This window comes from Apaloderma vittatum, unplaced genomic scaffold (genome assembly GCF_000703405.1).
Source record: "Apaloderma vittatum isolate BGI_N311 unplaced genomic scaffold, ASM70340v1 scaffold6170, whole genome shotgun sequence".
NCBI classification, from domain to species: Eukaryota; Metazoa; Chordata; class Aves; order Trogoniformes; family Trogonidae; genus Apaloderma; species Apaloderma vittatum.
In genome coordinates, this window is record NW_009692762.1 from 10,422 (window position 1) to 37,693 (window position 27,272).

The window sequence follows — 27,272 nt, forward strand, 5'->3', positions numbered from 1 at the left end:
AAAACAAATACCGAATCAACACTATAGAGGGATATATTGACGTTTATCAGTTTTAAGCAGTCTTAGCTGAGTTTTGTTTACAGGCTTGTTTCACTATAGAAGTTTAAAAATGCCATACTGCCGCAGTGTAAATGCAGCAGTACGTTTTATGCCTATAGTAAGACTGTTTCTAACTTAACTCTGAGCTTTTAAACTTTACAGTTTGGGAGTCAAAGCAATTAAAGTTGTACAGCTTCTTTATAAATGAGTTTATCAATTTTTGTAACTCAAGAACTTGACATGGCTAAGGTATATCCTCAAAAGCATATAATCATATATTCTCAAAAGCTGAACTGGCAGTTGAATAAGTAGGGCTTTACCAGAAGGATGGTGCTTCGTGCCAAAAAACCTCATATATATATATATTTTATTATTATTTAATGACGACTTTGAGTGACAGAATTTTGACACAAAAATGAGAAGAGCTAATACCCCCTTCCTTTATTTCAAGTGATAGGTTTTCTGAAAAGAATGCAGTAGGATGATTAATGTCACATTAGAAGAGGCCTCAAATTGCCAAGTTCTAATACATGCGTGAAAATGCAGAAGAACAGAGTACATGCTTCCAGTGCATCAATTACTGTTGTAAACACTAATTAAAATAACTACTTTCATAGCTGTTTCATAATGTAGCAGTTGTCAGTTGGTACTGGTACGAATTATATCGAGGAAAGAACCTAGTTACTGTGTTAGCCAAAGTTTTTTTTATAATTGTAAAGGTATACTAACAAATTCTGTCTCTTCAGTTATACCACTTAAGTCCCAGATAATGAATTTTATATATATATATACATACACACACACTTTATACTGTTGCAATACTTTCATTGTATTTTTTGAGGCAATGGATTTCTGCATATAGGCTATAATAAACTGTATATCAGAGGTAGTGTGCTTGATATTTTTATTGATTACCAACATAGTTTTCAGGGCTATCTTCTAAGTTATCAAGAACTAGTATGTGCTGTATCTCTACCAGCTTCTCTCCAGAAATTTTCCATTGCTACTAGTAATACTGTTACAGCAAGAAAAACACCAACAGTGTTAATATTTTTATTTAAGTGATAGTCTGAGCTAAGGACACGGCATATTAATTGTCTGTGCGAACTGTTAAAATTGTTCTTTCAGTTTTACATAGTAACTCTTTATTGTGGTCTGAACGTAGTAGTTTTGGTTTCTTAATCAATATGAGGGCAGGCTGAGACAGTTGTGGCTGTTCAGCCTGGAGAAGAGGAGGCTCCAGAGAGATCTTACAGTGGCCTTCTAGTACTTAAAGGGAGCCCACAGGAAAGAAGGGGAGGGACTCTTTATTAAGGATTGTAGTGGTAGGACAAGGGGTAACAATTTCAAACAGAAAGAGAGCAGATTTAGCTTAGATATTAGGAAGAAATTCTTTTCTGTCAGGGGTGTGAGACACTGGCACAGGTTGCCCAGAGAAGCTGTGGCAGCACCTTCCCTGGAGGTGTTCAAGGCCAGGCTGGATGGGGCTTTGAGCAACCTGGTCTGGTGGGAGGTGTCCCTGCCCATGGCACGGGGGTTGGAACTAAATGACTTTTAAGGTCCTTTTCAACGCAAACCATTCAGTGATACTGTGATTTCTTTTCCTTTATATGGGAGCCCCATGTGTTCCTGCTCAGATGATGTTCCTGCATCCGTGGTCTCAGTTTCCTTGTGTTTATTTCAGGCATTAAAGAGGTAGGACAGCCTCAACCAGCTGTCCAAATTCCTCTTCATCCTAAGAGTTCAATCTTGTTTGTATACTTGAAGTATTCTCTTTACACAAGTCTAGTTCAAATGGGAAGCAGATGGCTCTTTTAGATAAAGCCTTAAAAATCTATTTCTAATGGTATATACGTCTGAGAGTTAGTTTCCTTATGGCTGGAGCATCACGGTTCAATACATGTATTCCTTCATTACTGCAAGGTAAAACATGTTAGCTTAAATCACTTTCCGTTTTTAAGCTAGGTTATTGTAGTAAAACATCTTAGCTGTGAAGGCAGTCACATCTGATTTAGGGAAGCTAACTAGCAGGTGCAGAGAAGTTCCTTAAAGCACACACCTCTTTATTCTGAAGGCTGGTCTTTTTGCTTCCTACAAAAAACACTGCGGAAGTATGTCTCTGAGCCGCAGGATAATCTAACTAGCAACACAGAATGGTTGGATGAGCAGTTAAAAAGCTTTTGATTTCATTTGAGGTTTCTATGTTTCAGCAGGTTTGGGATGCCTGGGATTTGTACTTCAAGCTCGTAGCTGGTTAATTTGTGACAGTGGTCAGGAATTTATGGAGTTTCAAGATTAGTTTCCCTCTTCAATTTTTATTGTAGATAGAAGAGGAAGTACTTGTAGATAAAAGAGGATAATTTGTTTATTTTTTTCAGATGCAGATGCACTGTCAGTTATACAGTGAAGCATTCTCAAAAGCTGTACTTACGTGTGGTCGTTGAGACCCTCAGTGATGGACACTGTTTTCGTTAACGCTTTTTTGAGTTTTGGTTTCGGGGGTTTTTTTTGTTTGGTTTTTTTTAGAGGTGTGTCACTTACAAGTCATTCTTTAAAGATTATAGCTGTTGAGAAAAACCTCCTTGAAGGTGCTTTGAATGGAGAGGTGACATTCTTCTAGTCCAGAAACAGCTCAGTTTAAAAGCTATTGTGAACACAGATTTCTCTTGCTTGGTTCTGAGAATCACATTTCGAAGAAAACTTTTGACCGGCAGAATTCTTCTGATTGGGAAAGGGTAGGAGCATCACTTGTTTAGAGAATATCAATCTAGTCAGGCTTTCAATATTTTATTAGCTCTGTTTGATAACATTGAATTAATAAAATACCTGCTCTCTCTCATAGCCATTCATCATGCTTACAGGAGAGAGATTGTGTTACAGGCAGGTGTTAGCACCAGTACAGAATTCTGCCACGGCCAGTGCAAATTCTCCCCATGCTGTTGGTGTGGATTTGGCAGTATGACAAAGAACACAAAGTCCAGCATCTTGGAGATGAGACGTTATTTAGTTCTGTCTTGGGACTTGAAAAGGTCAGTATCTGCTAACTGGAGGACTAGAATCTACTAAGAGGTTGAAATGTCTGTGCTCAAGAGTATTTCTACTAGAAGAATACAAGGCTTAGCTCTAAATAGACTCACGTGTGTGAATCTTTTATAACTGCACTGCTTCCTTGCATTGGTTTTAAAAGTAGCTTTGACTATTATGGTTCCCATAATTAGAAAGTAATACCCTTGCTAGAAATAGGGGTGAGGTAAGAAGATATATCCCTGTCAATCTCCTGATTGTCCCATACTTCAGCTTATGGACCAGAAGTATCTGCTGGGCCACTTCACCATTGTAATAAGTGTTACCTGTTTGTCCTGTGGCTGTATGTAGCTTTTTTTCATCCTTTGCTTTTTGTTTCTTCACCAGGTTCAGCTGCAACATCCAAAAAATAAGTGGATCTAAACTCCAAGGCTCATTTTGCAATGATTTATAGACCTGTGGGAAAGTATGAGAGATTACAGATGGCTTAAGATGCTGCTGTGGAAGGGTATGATCTACAGTTCCCCTTCACCACTGGTGCAGCAGTAGCGTTTGCATGGTAATGTAGCGAGTGCAAGTCATTTTGTGGGCAGGGAACTGACACGGACAAAAATAAAATTTCACTGCTGTCTGTGAAGTCACAGCTGTACCAGTGCTGGCACTAGGGAGAGAGGTGGGAAACTCACATCAAGAGATAGATTAGAGCTAACCCTTTAGGTGACAAAACAGCTTTGGATAAGGTAGTAATGAGCTTGCAGCGTTAAAAAGAGAGGGCCTTTCCTCCTTGTTAAGGCAGTGGACAAAGTATTTGTGGAAGCTTGGAGAAATCAAATCTCTTCATCTTCCATTTACTCAGTTTGTGGCAAAAATATTAATGTTTCGATATGTTAATTTAAAGTAGCTATATGACAGAGAACGTGAAAAGGTTCTTTAATTATAATTTTGTAGTGCCACAGGTATGATAGGTAAGAATTCTTTTAATTCTTAATGTCTGAGTCAATTTCCGTAAAAGTTATTTTCCAGATTTTGCCTGTTGTGCAAGTTCAGTATTTGATTGCAAGCTTTTACTAGATCAACAATAAATTAAGCTTTTCTTTTCACTGTACTGTATTGTTCATTTCCATGTGCTGCTGAGCTGGTGCAACACAGCTATAGAAGTAATAATTAGTATTCAGTATTCTTGTTGGAATGTGCTAATTCTGCAGGCCAGGAGTTTAAGTTCTGCAGGCTAGGAGTTCAAGAAAAGCATGAAAGGTTAAAGTAGCCGTAGGGCTCTGTTGGTAAATAGGACTAAAATTGAGAAGGTCATAATCATACTTTGTTCTGGGGAAAAAAATAGACCTGACTTTTCTGATGGGAAAATAATATTGATATCATCTAGTGTCTTTTGGGAAAATAATGTAGAAAATGGTAGAGACAGTGATTGCAGAATGGGAGACGCTACTGCTGTTTCCAAAGGCTGACATAGGGGAACATGTATTCTCCATAATTTTAGTTTAAACTGCTCAAAATAAGCTTCCTTGTGCACAGCTCTTTAAATTTGCACTCAGTGAAGTAAATCTCTAAAATTGTATAGTCATTTATTGTTCTTGAAAATATCTTCACAGTAGTCCTATATGGAGGCTGTCAAAAGATTTTCTAAATTGAATTGCATTCAAAACATTGGGGATTTTTTGTAACTCAAAGCAACTCATGTTGTTTTGGTAGCTAAGAAAATAGCACATTTTTGAGTTGTAGAATATTTCAGGTGGGAAGGGATGTCAGGAGGTCTCTAGTCCAAAACCTTACTCAAAGCAAGATTAGCTCTGAGATCAGACTACAATTTCAACATTTTACTTAGATTACTCTTATTTTTTTGGCAAAATGTCATCATATGTACAATATTTCTGGTAGATCAAATTATCACAAAGCAGTAAGATCTTCCTCTAAAATAACGCTTTGCAATAAGTACATTTGTCTTACCCAGAAATCTGTCTGTCTTACTAAATTGTTCTCTAATATGCTTTTAAGATGTTAAGCTTTTCTTTTTAGCTTTTTTATTTTAAAATAAAATAGTACTAACTGGTGGCACTGTGTGTAAACAATGCAGTATTTTGTTGCTACTAAATATTTTGTTTAGAAGAAGAAAACAACTGATAGAAAGTGCTCTTTGAATGGTAAATTGCGCTGCTGCTCGCGGCATGCAGAAGTGGGTTAAGAGTGTTCCTGCAAGGGTGCTGACATTTGTTGTGTCTTCTAAGGAGATAATGCTTTTCAGCCTAAACTTCAGTCTCATGTTTTGTGTGGATGCCTCTCATCTTTTGTTTTAATTAAACTAACGATGCAGCATGTTGGTGGGTGAGGCTGGTCAACTGTGCGAAAATATTTCTATAGTCTTTCCTTCCAGACATCAGTGAGGGTTTAGTATACCCCTGGGCACACTTCCCGAGGACTGCAGTTCTTACCCTGGTCAGAAGAGATTTCTCTTTCCAATTATAAGAGCAGAATGAGCTTCAAAATAGTTAAAAATTTATCTGCGTTGTTGACTGGGAAAGTTTAGAGATCACTGCAGTAGGAGAGAGTTCCCAGGAGTTGTAGCAAGGTTAAAGAGTGAAAACCAGTTAGCTATATAATGCAGCTTTTCTGCATATGTAACTACTGTCATTAGCATTCTAACCTTTTGTATGCTCACACACCACCATTCCTGATAAATAAGTCTTTTATACCATGCAAAAAATCCTTTTTACTGATACTGCTTATTCTTATGTTGATACAGAAATACAGAATCATAGAATGCATTGGGTTGGAAGGGACATTAGAGGTCGTCTAACCCAGCCTCCCTGCAGTGAGCAGGGACATCTTTAACTAGATCGGGTTGCTCAGAGCCCCATCAAGCCTGACCTTGAATGTCTCCAGGGATGGCGCATCCACAACCTCTCTGGGCAACCTGTTTCAGCGTTTCACCACCTTCATTGTAAAAATTTTGTTCCTTCTATTCAGTCTAAATCTACCCTCTTTTAGTTTAAAACCATTACACCTTGTCCTTTTACAACAGGCCTTGCTAAAAAGATTGCTCCCATCTTTCGTACAGGCCCCCTTTAAGTACTGAAAGGCCGTGTGTTGGTATTAAAAGCTTTTATAACTTTGTCTGCCATGAGGACATGGCATAGTCTGAGTATGTTGTGTGTTGGAAACAAAACCATTTTAGTCCATAGACAAATCCTTTAGTCTAAGAGTACTATCTTTGTTCATACAAGAAGTCGGTATTAGAGTGTTTTTAATACAGCTTTTGTCAGGAAAATTAGTTGTTTATGATGCTTCATAATTTGTATGTGTTCCTTCTAAGTACTGCCTAGTGAATATTTGTAAATCAATACTCAGGGAGAAACAAGGCATATATCTGAGTACTTTATACTGCGTCAGTGTAAGGGTGTCTGTTAAATCCTACAAAATTATTTTAACAATCTTTTTAACATATATATTTTCTGCTTCCCAAGTAGTACCTCCTATTAATTATAAAATCAGTTATAAAATTGACCTTCAAGCACTCCTGTTAATGCTAAAAAATCAGTATGAGTACAGAAGTTGATTTCCCCCCTCCTTTGATTTGCATTAACAAAACTGGCTCTGTTTCAGTTTTTAAGATGTTAATTACGTCCCTGTTGATGTGGTGGTCAGTAATACACTTCTGTTCTCTCAAGGATTTTATTAAATTGTTGCTCTTTGGGAAAGCAGAGGAGGAAAAATAGGAAGTCTCTGTGTGAGTTGCATGAGTAAAAAGGTAACGGAAGTTTACAGATAAGAAGTAGATTACTACTTTTGTAGTATAATCAAACTTTAAATTCTTCAGGGGTGTCACCTTCAGACAATTACAAACATACTTATGTGAACTATATTTTCCCCAAGATGTTTCTACTTTTGAGGCTATAGATGTTAAGCATCTTCTTTCCTTTTTTTAACAGGAAATTCTGGTGATTAAAGATCATGGCAACCATAGAGGAACTGGCCAATCAGATTATTGAACAGCAAATGGGAGAGGTACATGAATTTCGAGTCCTATTTAAGAGACATTGAATAATAAAATGTACAGACTGATATATAAAAAACAAAATCACAAGAGAAATAGTTTTTAGTACACCCAAAGCTTCCAGAGACTTTCTCACAGAAGACTAGAAAAACTTGTTATATCCGTTGTAAAGTTACACTGCAAACTTTTTTTTTTTTTTGCCAGAGTTTGCCTCACAGAAATAAAGCTAAGGGAAATCTGGCAGTGTTCCCAGTAGGTGAAATTAGCTGTTCAGCTCTGGTTTTTGGGCCTGTAGTGGTCTTCAGAGGCATCTGGTTGTATAATTGCTGTGTTCACTTTCAGTTACAAAATATACAGTCGAGAGTTGTCAGTACATAGCTTTTATTTTCCAGTTAAGCAGTTGCTTCAGTTAACATTTTTGGTTTTGCTCGTAAGGGTTTGCCGTGCTCTTCACTGTAAAACATTTGCTGGTGTTTGGTGTAGGTCAAAAGGAAGATGGAGTTATTGTTTCTATACGGATAGTTTGGGTGTATGGATAAGAGTATACACACTTTTATCTAGAAGGTTTCGTCATAGCATAGTCTATTTAAAATTAGCACTGCTTTAAATTAGATGAGGCAATAACTTATTTATCTTAAATAAATGGTATTTTTTAGCTTGAAGCATCCACTCTTTGTTTCTTGTCTAGACATAGACTTACTTTTCAAGTAATTTTAGTTCTTCTCAGTCTTGATTTAAAATAGAAAGGTTGGAGGGAGGGGCAGGCTGGTTAATTCTATTCTATATAAATTCCTACAGCTTTTGTTGTTGTAGGATCTGAGTGTTACTAAAGCTATCTCAAAGAACATAAGTGGTTTTTGTGATATGTGGCGTTTTATTTCTCTCACTTGTCCTCTTTATAGGTGAGAAGGGAGTGCCTAGTGTAGCTTTGTTTTGGCAGTGTAATTCCTCATGGAGGTCTAGATACGGCTGTGTTTTCCTAGTTTGGTTTGTGTGAAAGTACAGGCTAATCAAACCTAGCTGAAGTGTAGGTTTCACTCGTAAAAGAGGATGGTATGATGATCGTGTTTAGCTTCTGTGAGAGTTCACAGAATCACAGAATGTCAGGGGTTGGAAGGGACCTCAAAAGATCTAGTCCAGCCCCCCTGCCAGAGCAGGATCACCTAGTGTAGGTCACACAGGAACGTGTCCAGGTGGGTTTTGAATGTCTCCAGAGAAGGAGACTCCACAACCTCCCTGGGCAGCCTGTGCCAGTGCTCTGTCACCCTCACAGGGAAAAAGTTTTTCCTAATGTTTTTGTGGAACCTCCTATGTTCCAGCTTGTACCCATTGCTCCTTGTCCTGTCATTGGACATCACTGAAAAGAGCCTGGCTCCGTCCTCCTGACACTCCCCCTTGACATATTTATAAACACTTATGAGGTCACCCCTCAGCCTCCACTTCTCCAAACTAAAGAGACCCAGCTCCTTCAGCCTTTCCTCATAAGGAAGATGCTCCACTCCCTTCAGCATCTCTGTGGCTCTGCGCTGGACTCTCTCAAGCAGTTCCCTGTCTCTCTTGAGCTGAGGGGTCCAGAACTGGACACAATATTCCAGGATTGTTTCTCAATTTCATAATGCGGTTCTATGAGACACTGAGCTGACTTAGTTTTTCAGTGCCATGGGAGAGGAAAGGTTCTTCTTCTGTTTCTTACCTTGTTTAATTTCCACATTACCAGCAGGGTAACCCAAGCAAAACAAATAGAAGGTTTCCTGCAGGATTAGGGCGTTGAATAGGATCTGAGAAGGCTCTGTGAGGAGTATCAGAGCCAGTGTGAAGGAGATGTCTGGTAGCCAAAGGAAATCAGGGGAAAAAACGAGGGAGGGGAGGTGTGGCACTGCAGAGAACTGTTTTCTCTTTCTCTTCATGGAGAAACTGCAGCCTTACAGTTTTCATGGGTATCATTTTGTCAGCAGCATAGATTAGGATTTGTTCTTCAGCAAGGTTTTACTGAGCCTGAGACCATCACATCTGATTTCACAGCAGTCTGACTTAAGCATTTCCCAGTCCTCACTTAGCCGCTTGTTCTCGCACTGTGCTAGTCTTTGCAAGCTCTGTTTGGTGCTCACTGTGTAGTTGACAAAACTAGGAAAATGAAAAATTACAGACTAGTGGAGGGAGATCTTCTGCCTCCCCACTGGGGTCAGTTCTCTTGTCTGGTACAAGGCGTGATCCAATCCGGCACGTGGTTAGAAGGGCTGAAAAGCATCACCCAGGAGAATGTGCGGGATGGGACTATGTAAACCGAAATTACTGTCAAAAATGCGTGCCATGCGTGAGTGCACTGCCTGAAAGGGGAAATCAGCAAGGAAAGTGGTCTTACAGGGGCCTTCATGTAATATCCTGCCTTCTTACCTGCCTCTGACCTGGCTGTAAATGCTTGATGGTGTTTCCTCTTGAGAAACATAGTTTAAGGTTTGTGGAACTTCAGCAGTATTTTTGCTACATTGTAATTTTCTTGGAATTTGAAACTGTTAATTTAATTTACAAGAAAAATCTGCATGAGTAGAACATGAAAGGAAAAAACACAGATGTTTCCAGTCTGAGAAGGGAAAGTGCTCCTGTGTCTCATTGAAATAGTGCTCAGAAGTGTTCTGTGACATAGGTTTTGATTTCTTTATAATATTAATACATACTCATGAAGGATTTTAAAATACAGAATTATCACAAATGATTTTATGATGATGTTCACAAATGTGTTTTTATTAATTTAGAAAGTTTTTTACATAAAAGCAAAACTTATTTTTAAAAAAATCATTTATAGCCTTACCTATATGGAGCATTGCACAATATTTATCGTTTCTCAAATAATGCCAACTGCGAATCATCTTTTGCTGAGTGATACTTCGTATTTCTACATCAAGTTCACATTCCTTGATTCATGTAAGGAAGTTGTCTGTCAAGAGCCCACAGCAATCTCCTTTCCTTAATCTGTGGTTGGGTACTAAGTATATGGTGGTTTGTTTCCACCCTCCTGCCAGGTAACAGTAGCAAGAGAAAGATACGTATTTGCTGAAACAGAGTTCATATGCATACGAAATATAATATTTAACAAACGTTGTTGTCCTTGCATTGGTATTTTTTTTAACAGCAATAAAAAACTGTGTTCTATTTAGAAGTAAATCTATCAAGCTGACATTTGGTGGGGCTGAAGACTAGTTTTACTGTGCACAACATGTAGATCATGACATTTTAAGAGAGTGAACATAAAACAGGAATATGTATCTTGTTTCGTAAAGCAAAGATAAATTGACATAAAACTGCGATTGCTTGTAAATCACCACATCTACATGTCATTTGAAAGGCTGATGCAGAATTATAGCATTTGAAAGTATCTCTTTGAAACTATGTTTCTATATGATGAACATTTCTTTGTCCTTTACTTAAAGAAATAGATGAATTGTTTGAGTATGGAAAATACTTGTAGTCATGAAAAATTGGGTATTTTTAGAAAGCAGTGTTCAAAAATGTCTTGGGCAGTAGTTTGGCAGGCATTTCTTTTGATGCTACGGAAAGCTTAAGTGATCCCCAAAGCAGCTTAATCCCACTCTGTCATTTGCTTCTGAGCATTGTGGAGATCTGGATTGAAGGTTTGATCTGTGCTAAGAATAGCCTTTGTCTGCCTGGTCGCTGGGCTGCTTTGTAACCTGCATCAGTGCCCTATTCCAGATCACTGAACAACTAACCAACCAGTTTTACCTACTAAGCTGAAGGGATGGGAGCAAATAGGTTATAAAAGCTGAGACTGGTACCAAAAGTAATGCCTTTTTGGGGAAAATTTCAAAATCAGCCTAGACCCATGAGAGCTTGTATTTTTGCTGTAAGGGGAGATTTTACCCCACCACTCCTTCCCCGTCTCATACTCACCTCCAGCTGCATGTGTTTGCCTCCTTTCACCTGCTGGTACCAGCATTTTCATGGCAGTGTGGTTGCAAAATCAGGAATGGAGAAGCTCTCAAGCTGTTACAAAACACTACCTTTACTGTGCTACGCATATATTCTCTATATTAAGTCTTGGGGCAGGAGACACAACAGTCAAAGAGGAGCATTTTTATAATGATTTAAATTATTATCAGTACATAGTTGCAGGATGTCCCAGGGTTTTTGAACTACAAAAAAGTTCTGAGAGTTACTTGGGAACTTAAGATAGAAAATTTCAGTTTGAAAGGATCTGTAAACTCTGTTGAGACAAACGTCCTTTGTACTACAAAAAGTCCAGCCTTTCTGATCAAGTCTCTGCAAATAGCAGCTGTATTTCCTAATTTTTATTGGCAAATAATGTAATGAATAATGCCTTCTCCCTTATACCTTTGACTGTGGCCTGTGAAGAATTTTTAAAACGTTGATAATTGTTAACACTTCCACAAATTGTATCTGAGAGCATTCACAGAGATTTGCCAACTACATCCATTTAATTAGTTTCCTTCTAAATTTCTTGATAGCTCCCCGGTATAAAATTCTTTTGCTCTGTTTTTGCTGCTTTAACACGAAAATTAGAAAAGGCCAATTGCTTTGTCTCCACACTAAAATTTCTTTTGTCATTTTAAGTTAGCCATTCAAGTAAAAGTATTTCAGTGTAAATGTGACACAGCTATGATGAAAGGTATTGTGTCTCATGAACATCAGCAGTAATAAATATATGCAGTCTGATTGATTTACATGGACTTGTCAACAATGAATTGCTTGACTTAACATGTTTCTAAATTTCGCATTGGAAGGCATTTAAAAATGGGTTTAAAACAGTGAAAAAAACCAATTTTCTAACTAGCAAAATTAAGCTTTTCAATTAGGTTACAAGCATTTGCATTCCATATACAGTAAGTGGGTCAGACTTCCCATAGCCTTGTGCAGAGAAATCAGAAGTTGAAGGTAGTGTACCCACCCTTAAGGTAATATATCCACTGTCATTCCATTCCATTTATATTCTTCTTTCTAGATTACCCATTCTCCGGCAGCTGTTACACAAACACTAATGGATGGGACGGCACAACGAATACAGATCGTCCCTGCAGATTCAGGCCTCTCTTTACCACAACGTATACAGGTATGCTTCGTCTGATGTATTTTAAAAGTAGAGACAAACTATTTATTTCTGCCAGTTTTCACATATGGTTCTTTTTAATTTTTATCATATTATTTGCTTGAATTTAAATATTGAGCCCTGGATGGCAGAGACTATGTCTTTATAAAGCGGAATAAAACGTCATTCCAATGCTTTCCCCTTTTTTTTCCCTTTATTTTGTCCTAAGAATTTCAAGAATAAAAAAAGATTGTAACCACTGAACAGGAAATGATTTTTCTTAATACTATAATGATACTGCCCTTTAAAAGCTGAATATCTTTTAGGTTTGGTAATTCAACTGAGGTGTTGGAATATTTCTACATTTTGTGGCAGGGAGGGAAATACTGTGTTGTACCATTGATATAGATCATGCAAAAGTGCAAGGCAACCTAATGTCTAAGAAGGACACTGGTTTTTGTTTGTTCCAACCCATATTATATGTCCCACTATACTAATTCAGAGCCAGGCCAGGTAAGAATCTCCAGTTCAAGGGAGAGTATGAAGTTTTTGGCAGTGTAGGTAGTTGAATCAACATAGGTGTGTGTATATGGAGATTAGGGTGAATTAGGGAATGGGACTTTATATTTTATCCTCTAAAAGTCAATGCAAGTCCTTGAAAACTTTTTATTTTTAAAATTCATCCTAGAGAAAAAATACCAATAGCAGAACAAATTTTAAAAATACTCTCAGATGTATGGTGTTGTAAACAAAACCTCTGATTTAAGCGAGCCAGCTGCTGGTATAGTCTTGGCTGCTTTTTCTTTTTCTGGCCTCACTCTTCACTATTTCCCACTGTTTGTTCCTGATTTGGTGCATTACCTTCAAGCTTTCAACCTTCTAAGATTCCCCCCATACGTTTTATGTTATCACCCCCTACCTGTGCTCTAGTCATGGTACCGGTCTTGCCTATCCAGTAGTGCTTTTTTCTTTTGGGTACCTCTGCTCCTTTTCTACGCTTTGTGTACAACTGTACCTTTTATTATCTGATTTACGTTAATCAGTTAACCACCTTGTCTTTATCCTCTGTTCTCAGTGTCAATACCTGTGTGCTCTAAGGTCCCTGAAGCCATTTAGTGTAATTTCAGCTTCAGGGGCTGAGTGTGGGGGGACGACATAGAAACCCAGGAGTCTGTTGTTGTTGAACAGCAGAACAGTTCTGTTGGTTCTAACCCTTCTGTGTCAACTTTTTTGAGGGGGAAGAACTACTTCTGGTTAGGCACTGTAATTACAGCAAATAACATGAACATGGAAGAACTGTATTTCTAGGGACCTTTGTGTAGTTTTTCAATGTCTCATGTAGCTGGAAGATCACTTCTTTCTAATGCAGCTACTTTGCACCTTGTCTTTTTTTTCACCACACTCTTTGATTCTTGCTTCAAAACGGATGGTTAGCGCTTTGGGGCGATGATTGTCTCTTTATATATGTGGAACAACAACATGAACACAGAAGAACTGTATTTCTAGGGACAGGGACCTTTGTATAGTTTTTCAATGTCTCGTGTAGCTGGAAGATCACTTCTTTCTAATGCAGCTACTTTGCACCTTGTCTTTTTTTTCACCACACTCTTTGATTCTTGCTTCAAAACGGATGGTTAGCGCTTTGGGGCGATGATTGTCTCTTTATATATGTGGAACAACACCCAGTCAAATGTCATCCTTCCTGCAACAGGCATCTACAAACATGTCACCAGTGTCAGTAATGGTAAAATCCATATAACTTAGTAATGAAAACTTCCCTCAAAGCAAAATATATGTGAATAGTGAAATAGTTTGTAGGAGCAAATACATCTCAGTGAAATGTTCAAAATAAATGTTAATTTCATTCGAGTTTGTATTTTAAGCAATGTTTTTTCTTTATTATTACTAAATGCACATAAATCTCTGAAATCTTGAAATACAAAATCCTCAGTAAAATATTCTTGAAAGCATTTCATTAGTCACCCTTTTCAGGGAATATTGACACTTCTCTAGGATACTAGTTGAATGTCACATTTGTTGTTAAACAGACATTTCTGTTCAAAACTGTGTGTTATAAACAGGTGGATTAGTTCTCTGTGTTTAGACACATTTTTCCCCTAGAAGAGGAGCACAGAATTACCGAGGTATTTAATTTATTGAAATTATATTCAAATGGAAGTCAAAACTTGTAAATGGATGAGACTTGAAAGCAATAAAGGAAAATACTATCCTTCACTGTCATCAGGGTGCTCAGATGAAGTACACGGGGGAAGTGTAGTTTTAAAGCAGACAATCCCGAATTAATACATTCCTCTTTTATAACATTAGCCCTTCAGCGATATGGAGTTTCACATTTTTAAGAAACATGATGTGTTGTCACTGAGCCCTGATTGATTCTCTTGAGTAGATAAGCGGTTTTCTTTTTCCCTTTGATTATTTTTCCTCTTATCTCACCATTTAAGCGCTGCAAGTTTTTATACTTCAGTGAACTGCTCCACTTTTCAGAGTCCTGTTGCAATTTAAGTGGAGTTTTTGCAGGTATACGGCCATAAGAGGTCAGCTTCAGACAGACTGTGCTTCACTGTTTAAAACTGCTTTCTCTTCTGCCTCTGTCAGTTGTCAAATTCTTTACAGCTGCAGAAGCCATTTGTGCAGATTAAATAACTTTATATGGATATTGCCATAACGCTCTACCTGCTATATCACATAGTGAAAACTGCACGGGCATCCTCCTAGGATTTGAAGAATTGGGACATTATTTGTTAAATATCAGGTGAATTGAATTATGTGAAGCTCTAACAGTTCTTCTGCCTACTGACCTGCCATATTTATCTACAAATACAGACCTTTTTTAAAATTATGGAGCTGGACTGCAATAAGAAAAAAAAGATGATTGAGCATATATATCAAAAAAAAATTTCAACTTCAGTTCAAATCTGTATCTTCACTGTTTGAGACATGCTGGTTTTTGAGTTTTAAACCGTACTTCGTATAAACCTAACTGGATCAGATATATGCCTTTTTTGATGCACAAATAGTTGCACTTTTATGTTTTGATAGGGAGACAGATTTTAGATAAGAGTGTCTTTCGAAGAGCAGGTCTAGAAATTCAAGAAACAGCACAGTATTGTGTGTTTGGATTTTGAACATATACACACCCTGGGGAGGGTAACTAATCCCAGTAAAGCAGATGTGTTTGGGGAGAAGGGGAAGGGAGCATCAGCTACTTTGAGAAATAAAAATGATAAATTAAGAGAAGTAGAAATGGAATGGAAGGAGAAAGTTAAGCAAAGAAGGGAACTAAAAGGGCAGACCAGTTTGCTTTCTAAAGAATATAGAACTGACATAAAGGAATTGAAAGGAGAAATAAGGGACTGCTGTAGTCATCTGTGGTCCTGGATGAGTAGATATCTGGCATACCCTGTGTTAAGCATGTTGAGAAATGTTATGGGGATTTTACGTTGTCTTCCCACCCTGCACCCCAAATCTCATGATAAGTTACGTTATTTTCTTGTATCTTTAGCATCTGGAGTTTGATCATCTTACCTGGATTTTGCTAGTCTTAAATAAGCTTTTAATTGTGTTTTGCAGAGAAAAATAAAAAAAAAATTTGATCCATTAAAATGTTAATAGCAAAAGGCCTCCTGAAGGAAACACATGCCTTTTGTGTCTTTTGAAACCCATAAATTCTAAATATTAGAAAGTGGCGATATTGATTTATAACTGCTGAAATTAGATTCTCAGTTTATATCTCACACTGCTTATCTTTTTAAAACAAGCTATATGCAAGCTTTGGAAACAAATTTATGTCTTATTCAGTTTCTTTGTGCTCCTGTTCTCCACCTAGAAAAGATAATTAATATTGCTTCCCTAATTACATGAAACTAGTTATGGTAAGTGTTAGATCATGAAATAAATATTTTCGTCAGTAATAAGGACCATATAAATGTTAGAGATGGATATATGGACATAAACGTTTAGTTGTAAGTTAAAAATTAATGTAGAAGCTATTTCATTGATCTTTAATTCAAAAATAGTTTGCAGGAAACAGTCTTTATAGGATGATTCTCCTTAGTCTCTTAAAAAAACACACACTTTTCTGTATAGACATATTGATGGAGAAAAGTGGAAAGTAACTAAAAGTGAAATTTATAATAGAAGATATGTGAAATCTTGATTATTTTATCTGAGGATTATAATCTTCTGACAGAGTTGGCAAACAAATGGAGTCCAATGGAGGATTAGTTAATAAAGTTCTGCTGTATTTGTGCTTGAAAATGGGGATAAAATGGAAAAAAAAAACCCCAATCTGTAGATCTGTTCTTGATTACTAAAAGAAATACAAAAATAAGTTTTCCCTTAGAAAAAAAAAAGGCAGGGAGAGGGTTTCTGTTTTTTGCTTATTTTATTTAGGAATATATATGTTAATTAAAAAGAAGCCTCCCCAAAAATGAAGCCTGAAATGCATATACAAGTGCAACAAGATTACTGCTTTTCTTGCTGTTTAATGCTTACATTTTTTCCTTTGGAAGTCTACATTTGTGTTTTTAAGAAGCTTTTTGTTAAGCAGCCGACCCTGGGAGATGCTAAGCACTTCATGGTATGCAGTGAATTCAAGAGTTAAGATTTCTCATAACATGACAGTCTTAGGTCTGAGCTACACACATACCTTGAATTCTGGGTGATAGAATTGTCAAGAGTTTCAGTAGTGTTGCAAAAACATGGGACAGTTGTGAAACTTGAGTATGATCTCAGAGTTTGGCTTCAAACACCCTCGATTGATATGTGTTGAAAATACAGTGAAAATCTAAGGTTTTGTCTGAGTTTACTTCACTCTTGTGTGACAGAGGGGAAGACTTTCCTGCCTTGCAAATGTCAAAGGCAAAATTCCCGTTTTCTTGAAGTGCCCGGATTGGGCCCCGAAGGTGAACGTAAATTACCATAACAATTTGAGATAAATGTATTATTAGATTGTCACAGATCAGCAGACGGGCCAGAAGATTCAGATTGTTACAGCACTTGATCAGAGCTCAGCAGGCAAGCAGTTCATCTTAACAAATCATGATGGCTCTACCCCAAGCAAGGTGATCCTTGCCAGACAAGATTCCACTCCAGGAAAAGTTATCCTGGCAACTCCAGATGCTGCAGGTGTCAACCAACTGTTTTTTGCATCCCCTGATATATCTGCACAACACATCCAGGTAGATAATCCACTTTATTTCATAATTTTGGTTCAAGTGGGATAAGAAGAGATGTTTTATTTTCAAATATGTCTGTCTGGGTTCTCCTTTTATCAGTTTGTTTTGTTTTGTTTTAATCCTATACTTTTCCTTCACTAGGGCTCAACATGGTTACTCAGAAATGATGAAAAAACCCTTTTTTAAGAAATAAATTTATTGCTTTTAAGATCTTTACCCAGGCTCATGACATTAGAAATAATATTGTTATTTTTAATGTCATTTCCAGCTCCTGCCATACCAACAGTCCTTTATTTCTGCTTCATTGACTTTCCATCTGTTTTCACGTATTGTTGAAAAACATGCTCTTTATTGTGTTTATCACTTAGCATTTTCTTCTGCTTGTTTTCCTCTTCGTATCCTGTTGTAACTACTGTTCAGCTCTGTGAATTGTACTCCAGGGTGGATTCTCAGAAAGACTGTTTAGTATAGAAGTCCAGTGCTCAGTGGGGATGGGAAAATAACACTAAAGATTTTGGGTTTAGGGATGTGAGTTTGTGACGAGCCAGGGTTAGGCTCCCTAAACTGGTCCCCAGCGCATCTTACTGCCACGCACATTGTGTGTGCCGCTTCCTTAGTCCTCGCCCCTCCAACTTCCAGCCTTCCTGCCCCATATCCTCACCTGGCAAGGATGGGCTGGCACTCGTAGAACCATAGAATGTTCGGGGCTGGAAGGGACCTCTAGAGATCATCTAGCCCAACCCCCCTGCCAGAGCAGGATCCCCTAGGGCAGCCACACAGGAACGTGTCCAGAGGGGTTTTGAAAGTCTCCAGAGAAGGAGACTCCACAACCTCTCTGGGCAGCCTGTGCCAGCGCTCTGTCACCCTCACAGGAAAGAAATTTCTCCTCATGTTGAGGTGGAACTTCCTATGTTCTAACTTAAACCCATCGTTTCTTGTTCTATTGCTGGGCACCACTGAGAAGAGATTTTCCCCTTCCTCTTGACACCCACCCCTCAGATATTTATGTAAGTTAATAAGATCCCCACATGAAGAACATGCTCAGAAGACTTGGGAGATGTGAGCTCCTTCAGCATGAATTAGGAGATCTCTGCACTCCAGCTAAAGTGTCTTTATTGCTTACTCTTTTACCCATGTACATTTACTCCACTGTTAAAATACATCAGGCAATATTAGGGTTGCTGCAGTGCATTCAGTCCAGTATCTTACACTTAAAAAACGGCCAGGAACAGTTGCTTAAAGGAAAAATACTAAAAACTGGTCAAGTGAATAATGATCCTTATGATCCTTTCACTTCCATCAGCTGATGGTTTAGAGCAACCTCCTCATTTGAAGATTGCAGTGTATCATATTTGATAGCTGCCACTCAAGTTTAACAAAGTTTTTTGTTACTTACATAGATTATATATGTTTTGGTCTGTGTAATATTCTATAGTGTAGTTGTGTATTGTGCAGAGAATACTTTGGTTCATTTGATCTTCTGAGAGAAGTATTTAATTTGGTGTCTCTTGCACTATAAGAAACAGCTGTAAAAATTCTGTTGTTTTTATAATCACTGTTAAGTATTTTTTTAAGTAATTTTTTTTCAGCTGAAGCCCCGTGATCTTTTTTAGTGTGTGCTCTTCTGGGAGCCAGTCTACTACTCTGTTTCACTATCCACATATTGTTTAAGCTTGAAACATATCTCTGTACTATATATTACCTTTTTTTTTTCCCCCTGAAACTCACTAATCTTTGCAAATGGACAGCCAGAGTCCTTGCTGCAAAGTATTTGGTTCTATTAATGAGGGAGCAATAGCAAAAGCCAATCCTGTTGAGAGGCCTTTAAGTATGTTTAGTGGTATCATATACTTTGTATTTTAGGTCAGCATCAACAAAAGTATAAACCAGTGAGATATGAAGTAATCCATATAAAAAATACTTTCAAAGACAACTTAAGAGATGACAAGTGTGCCACACTAGTTGAAAAGGCAAAATCCAGGAATAGAGGAAGTCTGGATGAAAAATTGAAAGCTCTAGTTCTGCTCGTACAGATTGGGCAAAATAGATTAGTTTGAGAGGCAACAGAGTATTCTGTCACTTTAGATTGTTCTGTTGTCAGCTAATATGTATGGGTAGGGATTTCTTTGTTTCTGTTTAAAGTTAATGAAACACAGAGTACCATTCATTTGTTGTTCACCTGCATCCTCTTTGGGATCTTTCATATTTTCTCCCCTAAATGATCTTTTCATCTGCAGTTTCATTTCTTTTGTTGTTCTTTTGTAGCCTTCACTCGAAATGCCCATTCATTTGCTCTGCAAAAAACCTCTCCTTTGTTGCATCTTATCTTTGCATTGACTCATTTGGCAAGACACTTCTTCCATCATCTATTTTACCCTCAGTGGCTCTTCTTCATCTTAATAATCAATTTTAATTCATCACGTTCAAGGTCAGTTGAGTTCTCTTGAGTCTGGGATTTTTATCTCTTCATGGGCCCAATTCCATAGACCTTCCTTATGTGGAATTTTCCGTTTCAGTGCAGGTTTTATTTATGGAAGGACTTAGAATTTGGTTTTATATATTTTATATGATATCCTGAAAATGCATAATGTTAATAGTGGAAATTGGGAAGGAACAAAAGGTTCATTCTTTTAACTTGCCCATATTATTTTTCTTAAAGAGATGTTATATTAACAGAAAACTTAATAGATAGTCTCTGAGACGGCATTGTTAACAAAGGCTAACTAGAAAGAAGTATGCTTGAAAGCGTTCCCGTATGTATTGTCTACATTATCTTCCAAATTGTCCGAAAGTGATTTCTTAATTTTCTATGTAGAAGATAGGGTGCTTTCACTTTCAGAAAGTTATCTTTCCTTTTATCAGAGGTCCTCTTTTGAATATGCAAGGCAATATTCAAAACAGTAGAAGTTAGAAACTCTTGAAACTTCTAAACTTTTTAGTGGGGAAAAATATTTTTTTTTCTTTTCTACTTTACATGATTGTCAAGATGATTTTTCGTTCTTGTGATATGTAATTTTAAACTGAATTTTTACTGTGCTTTATTTATGTCACAGTGTGATAGAATTTTTAAAGATCAAATGGAAGGCTCCAGTGCCTACGTGGCACTGCTGGGCTTCTACTTGTATGTGCTTAATGATGCTTTACAGGTACCAGAGATAAATGAATCAAACAGGACAAGAATACTGTAATAATGTCACACGGTTACTGAAAGCCACACTGTAGACCACATGATATTAATGGTAGCGTCCAGAGTACCTTTTCTGTTGGTCCACCATTTGTGTGTATGATAAAAAAACAAAAGAGTTAATAAATCTGAATGTAGATGTAGGAGCCTTTACAGGGAATTTTTTTGTTGCACCTGCTTAATGCTCCCATCTCTTTTGTACTATGAACAAGTCATTAGAATAAAAATACAAAATTGTACAACAGGTAAGAGTGTGTAAGTGCTAAAAGTTTTTCAAAATGTCAGTCCGTTTTGCAGAAGTACTGTTTAGGTAAACAAAATCTCTAATTCTTTACAGAAGTAGTGCAAGTAAAACTTGTGTTCCATCCTGAAAAAGAGCACAGTGACATAGCAGGTAGCTCCTTCATGTCTATGAATGCTGTAAAATATACAAATATGCAAAACCTTATATTTTGTAGATTTTGTCCCTTATCTCAGGAAAAAACACAAGTATGAGACATATTTTAATATTTCTTGATGGTAAGAAAAAGAAAAATGAAATTCTTTCACACTTTCTTCCAGATTTTAACAGACAACTCGCCCAATGAACAGGGTCTAAATAAAGTGTTTGATCTGTGTGTTGTATGTGGAGACAAGGCATCAGGTATTTACTTTTTCTTTCTTTTTTTTAAGTTGGTACAAGTCTATATAAGCAGCTTAAAATTGTTCTGAAGCTGTATAACTATTTGCATGTATACAGATATGTCTATACATGCACAAACAGAAAGACTGCACTACAAATACACTACTCTTTCAGGGGAGAATTACATTAAATGGTACTCTAACATTAAATGCCATGCATGGACACCAGTGTACCTCATAAATTTAATGTTTTCTACCAGGTGATTTTTGCCTTTTCTTTCTTAGGCTGATGCATTTTATTTTCCATTGTAAAAATTTGGGTGATAAAATTACTGAAGTCATAATGTTGATTCTTTTCTTCCTTAAAATAAGGTCATGCAGTGAACTTTGTTATTTTTGACAGGTTCTCTTAAAATATATGAGAAGCTATTCATTATTTTAAATATTAAACCAGTAGGCAAGGAAGACTTTGCAAGTAGATGAAAGAAATGCTAATATGAGATTTATGCAGGACAGTTGGTTATTTGAAGAACCATTATTAAAACTGTAAAAATGCCTCACAACTAACTCCACTAAAAAAACCCAAACACTTAGGAGTGGTATATTCATATATTGCCAAAGTGGAGTGCTAAGGTAAGAAAAGAAAAATGTTTTATGCACTAAATTTTGTGTGATAGTGTTAAGAAACTGGAAAGAAATACTGTGGGAGCAGTGCGCTGGAGAGCTTCTCCTGCATCCCTTTGCCTGCCGTCAGGTGTTCCAGATCTGTCAGAGTTGGAATTACTGGGAGGATGTCTTGTATTTTTTACTGAAAAAGAATAAAAAGAGGGAACCAAAAGAGCTGTTCCTTAGCATGGTTTAGCTGAAAGCTCCTTTTTTTTTGCACTGTTTTTGTTAGAGAAGACGATGGGGTGTGAGATGAGACATTTAACTTTGCTTTTTATTTACTTAGCTAAAATTAGTCTTAAGTAGGAAAGTGATTGCTCCATTAGAAGTTTGATATGGTTTTTCAGTGAAGCTTGTGTGATGGACCTCCAGTAATACTAAAATGTGATGGTTGCAGTTAAATGCTACTTTTGGGATGCGATGGGAATGACGTGTGTAAATGCTACTTTTGGGAAGTGATGAGAATGACATGTATAATAAAAATGGGGAACCGGGGGGGGAAGAAGTAGCTGATGCTAGGGTATCATCATGACAATTAGTAGGTGGGGATCAAACTTCCTAGAAAATAAAACCAGTTAAAATTTTTCTACTGTGGCAAAGTTTAGCATTACAAATAGTTCCTAGAGCTCTAAATGCACATCGAACTTCAATCACCTCAGAGGAAATTTCCACCAAACGTAAGATCAGATCGGACTGCTTCAATTGGCAAAACTCCTCTGGCTCCCCTTGAGGGGCTGGAGTTCCCAGGAGCTTATTCTTCCTGTCGTGGTGCAGGGATATGGAGCAGCGGTGGTGAATTTGGGGAGAGTGCCGCGTTCCCCTGAACAGCTGCAGGCTCTGGGGAGCCTCCTGTGTGACCGGCAGTGTCGTGCAAGCTGCTGTGCAGACGCGACTCCAGGCTGGAACACAAGAAGCTATGTCAAAAGAGCAGGTGAAGCAGCAGCCTCGGTGCTTTGTGGAACGGATATTGATGGATATTGATGGAAAGTAAATGAATATTCACAACCCAGCTGCTGTTAAAATGTTTCACTTATGAATATTACTTTAATATACACGATGCTTTAAAAAATTCACATTTTAATAGTGTGTTAATGTGGTGTGAATTTCGAGAAACTTCAAGCAGGCAAAATTGATGTATCTAAAAATAAAAGTTTGTGAGGAGTGGGGAAAGAGAAAATCCCTTAGATTAGTTCATATTTGAGATTTGTTTCTGTAATGTGCCCTACTAAGTTCAAAGAGCAGCCTTAGTGCCTCCGCAGTATGTATTTTGAGTGAGTGTCGATGATCTCTGATTGGTGTTTTTTTTCTTCAGAATCATAGAATTAAAATTGTTGGAGCTGTCAAGTATGCCTTAATCAAAACTAGTACTTTTAAGTAATATTTGTAATGTGTTTTTTAGCAGAATCAAAACAGTTTATTTCTGGAAAATAATTGTTAAACTTGACTTTTTTCTGTCATATATCGTAGAAATTTTTATATGTTAGTATTATGTATTAGATAATTCACAGAATAATTGATTTGAAAAAAAATTATCTAATTCAGATTATTCTTTCATTGAAGTTTTACTGAAAGAACTAAGGATGTACAATTACCCTATTAGGAAAACGAAAGGTGAAAGTAAAGCTTTGAAGTGATTACTTACTGCTGTCAAATGCCATGTTTGCACTTTCCATGGTTCCATGAAATTTAATGCATATAATTCCAACAGCTGAATTTGTAATGAGCAGTAACAGGACTCGACTGTCAGGACATTTTAAAAAAAATAGGTAAAAAAAAGTATAAATTAAAAGAGTTTCTTCTACGTTCTTGCTAACCTATTTTCTTAGCTTTTTTGAAGACTCCTATCAACAGGTTCAGCAAGAATGTAATAAGCAATTTCCCTATTTGTAAAATCTGTCCTGTTTAACTACTGCTTTGAACTAGAAAAAATATTCACTTGCTTTTTTACTGCTTTGAACTAGAAAAAATATTCACTTGCTTTTTTATGTCATTTTGTATTTTAAAGGTCTGTAACGGTGCAGAAAAAAAGCGTAGTTTTTCTGGGTAAAATAGTGAATACTTTTATTTAATAAATATAAACTAAAAAAAAAATTAGAGTGTAAAATTAATGTTGTGATTTATGTTGTTCTGTAACTAGGGCGTCACTACGGAGCAGTGACTTGTGAGGGATGCAAAGGATTCTTTAAAAGGAGCATACGGAAGAATTTAGTTTATTCGTGCCGAGGAACGAAAGACTGTGTCATTAACAAACACCACCGGAATCGATGTCAGTACTGTAGGCTGCAGAGATGCATCGCGTTTGGGATGAAACAAGATTGTAAGTCCAAATAAGTGTAAATTATTTTAGCTGGCGGCTCTGTTAAAGTTGGTGCTACAAAAGATATGCTTTGTGTTAATGCAAATTCTTGTCTTGATTTTATGTTTACAAATCACTGTGCCATTTTCTTTTAAAGAATTGTACAAGTGTGCTGTATCAGAAATCTGAAATGTTTTCAAGCATACATATGGCTTGACTTAATAAGCGTATTGCATATGGTAAAATGAATGAATTGTTATTCCTAGGTGGAAAATATCAAGCATGCCTCCATCTTCGTTTTTTGCATATGTAGTACAGTTTTTCTGTGCGTAAATTAAGCTACTGAAAGTTTTGAGTCCTTCTACTGTCTTGTCACTTTTTCCACAAGAGAGAAACTGACAATTGCTGCTCACTTTTGGCAGAGCTCAGCAGACCGAGTTACTCACGAGGCAGAGATCCGCAGTGATTTACAGTTTAGTTCTTACCAATTCCTGCAGATTTCGGTTTCCTCTTTAGATTTCCATACATAGGATGCAGCGATACTGCAATACCACAGCAGGAACAGAATACTATATATGCAGAAAATCAAGCAATACGTGAATTCTTCAGCCTCAGAACTGTCATGCTGTTTCTGTACGCACAGTGTTAGTCTTGTGCTCTGATTTCTGCCATCCCGCTCGATTTGTTGACCCTCACGAACCTCTGTGGACATGCCCCTCCTTACAGCCCTGCTTTTGTCAGCAGAAACCGGTAACTTTTTTCTTCCAGCACAGAGGAAATTAATTCAGAAAGAGAGGAAGAGCCAGGGCAGTGAAAGTAAATCCTTACCCAAAGCTTTACTCACTAGTTCAACTGGCAGTATTTTCCCCCACCACAGAACAGAATCGTTGGGGTTGAGGGTCAGAAGGCAGGAAGAGGATCTCTGGGTGGCCGGGGAATACTCAGCGGAGGAGAGAATTGTTTTGGCATATCAAGTCTCATTGCTCAGTGGAGTGGGAAGAGGAAAGAAAGCTTAGCAGCATCTTGTCCTTTAGCTCCCTCAGCAGCGTTATTTGTCCCTTGAAGAAGTCTTGGCAGACTCGGATCCAGCTAGTGAGCAGAGGGTTAGCAAAGAAAGACGAGAGACTTTTGCCGTCATCTCCTGCCCTTTCACGGCACCACTCATGTTATAGGCTAGCTCTAATGGCATTGTCAGTATTTCATTACATTATGACATTTGGTTTCATGATACTTATCAATGTAAAATTTTGAATAGCATCACAGTCTACTAACTGAAAAGCTTTTTATTTTTTTTCTTTAGTTGCAAATTTTCCAAAATTGCATAACTGAATTAAAAACTAATTCTTTTCTGATTTGCCTTTGTGGTTTTGAATAATGAACATTCAGGGTTCTCTTTATAGACTTAAATGGTTTCTGTGTACAGTACAATATCAAAGAGGCTCTGCTGGCCAGTAGCCAGTGCTTACCAAACTGGTGAATTGAGGCATATTTTAAATTACATGTAGGCCTGATTTGTGACTCTATTTCAGGATCTTATTCCAATTTATAAAATTGCTTGCTCCACTTAAAAATTGTGGAAGAACAACTTAACTGCATATTTTTAAGATTCATACTTGGTAAATAGCTTTCACTGATTAGGTTTTACAGCAGCAATGTTAGGTCACTGTTATGTTATCATTCCAGAGATTAAATTTTCCTTTTAAACCTTTAAAATCAAACTGTAAACTGGCTTCTTTCGGCTTTATCCTACAGAGCTAGAGAGTTCCCCATAAGGTATAATGCTGTAAGTTTCATGGTAATGTTCTCTAATCCATCCAAAGCAGAAGACTGAAGACCAGATTGATTCCACTGAATTTCACAGAGCTGTTCAAATTAAAATTCTGCTGCTTCTCTGAAGGCAGTGATTGTGGGTCAGGATGCCACCCAGATCTTGAACGGTCTGGAACTGAACTTTGTGAATGTCCCTTTACCTCTGTATTGCCTAAGGTCCTAATTGAGAACTTTAAGTGCATAAAGTTATGTGGGTTCAACTCAGACCCACAATCCATGGAGAAGGGTTCCAAGAGTCCTTTACAAATGACCTGAGAGTGTGGGATGGTGAAATTGAAAGGAGAAGCCGTAATCCTCCACTTAAATATCTAAATTAAAAATAAGTTATAAAGGGATTTCTCCCATACTTGTAACTTGAAAGACTTTACTGGTTGTGTGTTAGCTTATTGGTTATGGTATTCTTTTTGTTATTTTCAGAATCATTATTAAAATTGCAGATTAAATAGAGGAAAAAAGGATTATTTCTTAGTCTGTAATTTGGGATGTGACTAAATAGTTGCATATTGTTTTGTTAGCTGTGCAGTGTGAAAGGAAACCTATTGATGTGTCAAGAGAAAAACCTTCGAACTGTGCAGCCTCTACAGAAAAGATCTACATTCGGAAAGATCTTCGTAGTCCATTAGCGGCAACTCCAACTTTTGTAACAGACAATGAAACAGCGAGGTATGTAAATTCTACTCAGAAACAGCTGATTTTGTAAAGAGGAAGAACTAATTTAAAATTAATCAAAATTAAAACTTGTTTTGTTTTGTGTCAGATCAACAGGTCTGCTGGAATCAGGAATGTTTGTCAACATTCATCAGTCTGCAATAAAAAGTGAGCCTACTGTGCTGATGACTCCAGATAAGGTACAGGATGATATATATGACTGATAAGCAGAGTTAAAGAGAGTTGATTGAGGTGATTTTGTATGTGGCGAGGGAAGGGTGTTCTGTTTTACTTTAAATCACTCCTTTACAACACTAGCCAGTGTTGCAAATGCCTTCTGTAACAGGAATGCTTTTAGCCTCGCATAGTAAAAATACTAAAAACTCTGCAAAGCAAATGCCTCCCTCCACGTTTTTAGAGAGCTTTTAAGGGCTGCACACCTTTTCTTTGTATTGGGCAATCTTGACACTTGGAAATTTCTTTTGTACCAATGAAGTGAGATGTTTGCAAAACCTCACGTGGCATTAGGACAGTGCATTTCATAAATACTTTTAGGTTTTTTTCTCCCAAATTGCTAAATTTTTTGCAAAGCGAATAAGAGCTATCTCAGCAACAATTTTATTTCTAATCTGGTTTTCATTTGTTTCCATTTTGTCATGCTTACTGATCCACTAAAGCCATGTGGTAACTTCCCTCCACAT

The 27,272-nt window shown here is 37.3% G+C and overlaps 1 protein-coding gene across 2 annotated transcripts in view; it reads left to right on the plus strand.

Moving 5' to 3' along the window:
* The first annotated feature begins 3,444 nt into the window (after positions 1–3,444).
* The window catches only part of NR2C1 (nuclear receptor subfamily 2, group C, member 1), a 39,432-nt gene continuing 15,604 nt past the window's right edge, over positions 3,445–27,272 (plus strand). Inside the window, exons 1-8 of one of the 2 annotated variants that reach the window (XM_009866711.1) lie at positions 3,447–3,622; positions 7,005–7,080; positions 12,045–12,152; positions 17,099–17,329; positions 21,072–21,153; positions 23,935–24,114; positions 26,439–26,586; positions 26,681–26,771. In XM_009866711.1, the coding sequence (XP_009865013.1) occupies positions 7,027–7,080; positions 12,045–12,152; positions 17,099–17,329; positions 21,072–21,153; positions 23,935–24,114; positions 26,439–26,586; positions 26,681–26,771 (894 nt within the window). In that variant the 5' untranslated portion in view covers positions 3,447–3,622; positions 7,005–7,026. Of the gene's footprint in view, positions 3,623–7,004; positions 7,081–12,044; positions 12,153–17,098; positions 17,330–21,071; positions 21,154–23,934; positions 24,115–26,438; positions 26,587–26,680; positions 26,772–27,272 lie in introns of both variants that reach the window. The other variant, XM_009866786.1, reaches the window with a different exon arrangement.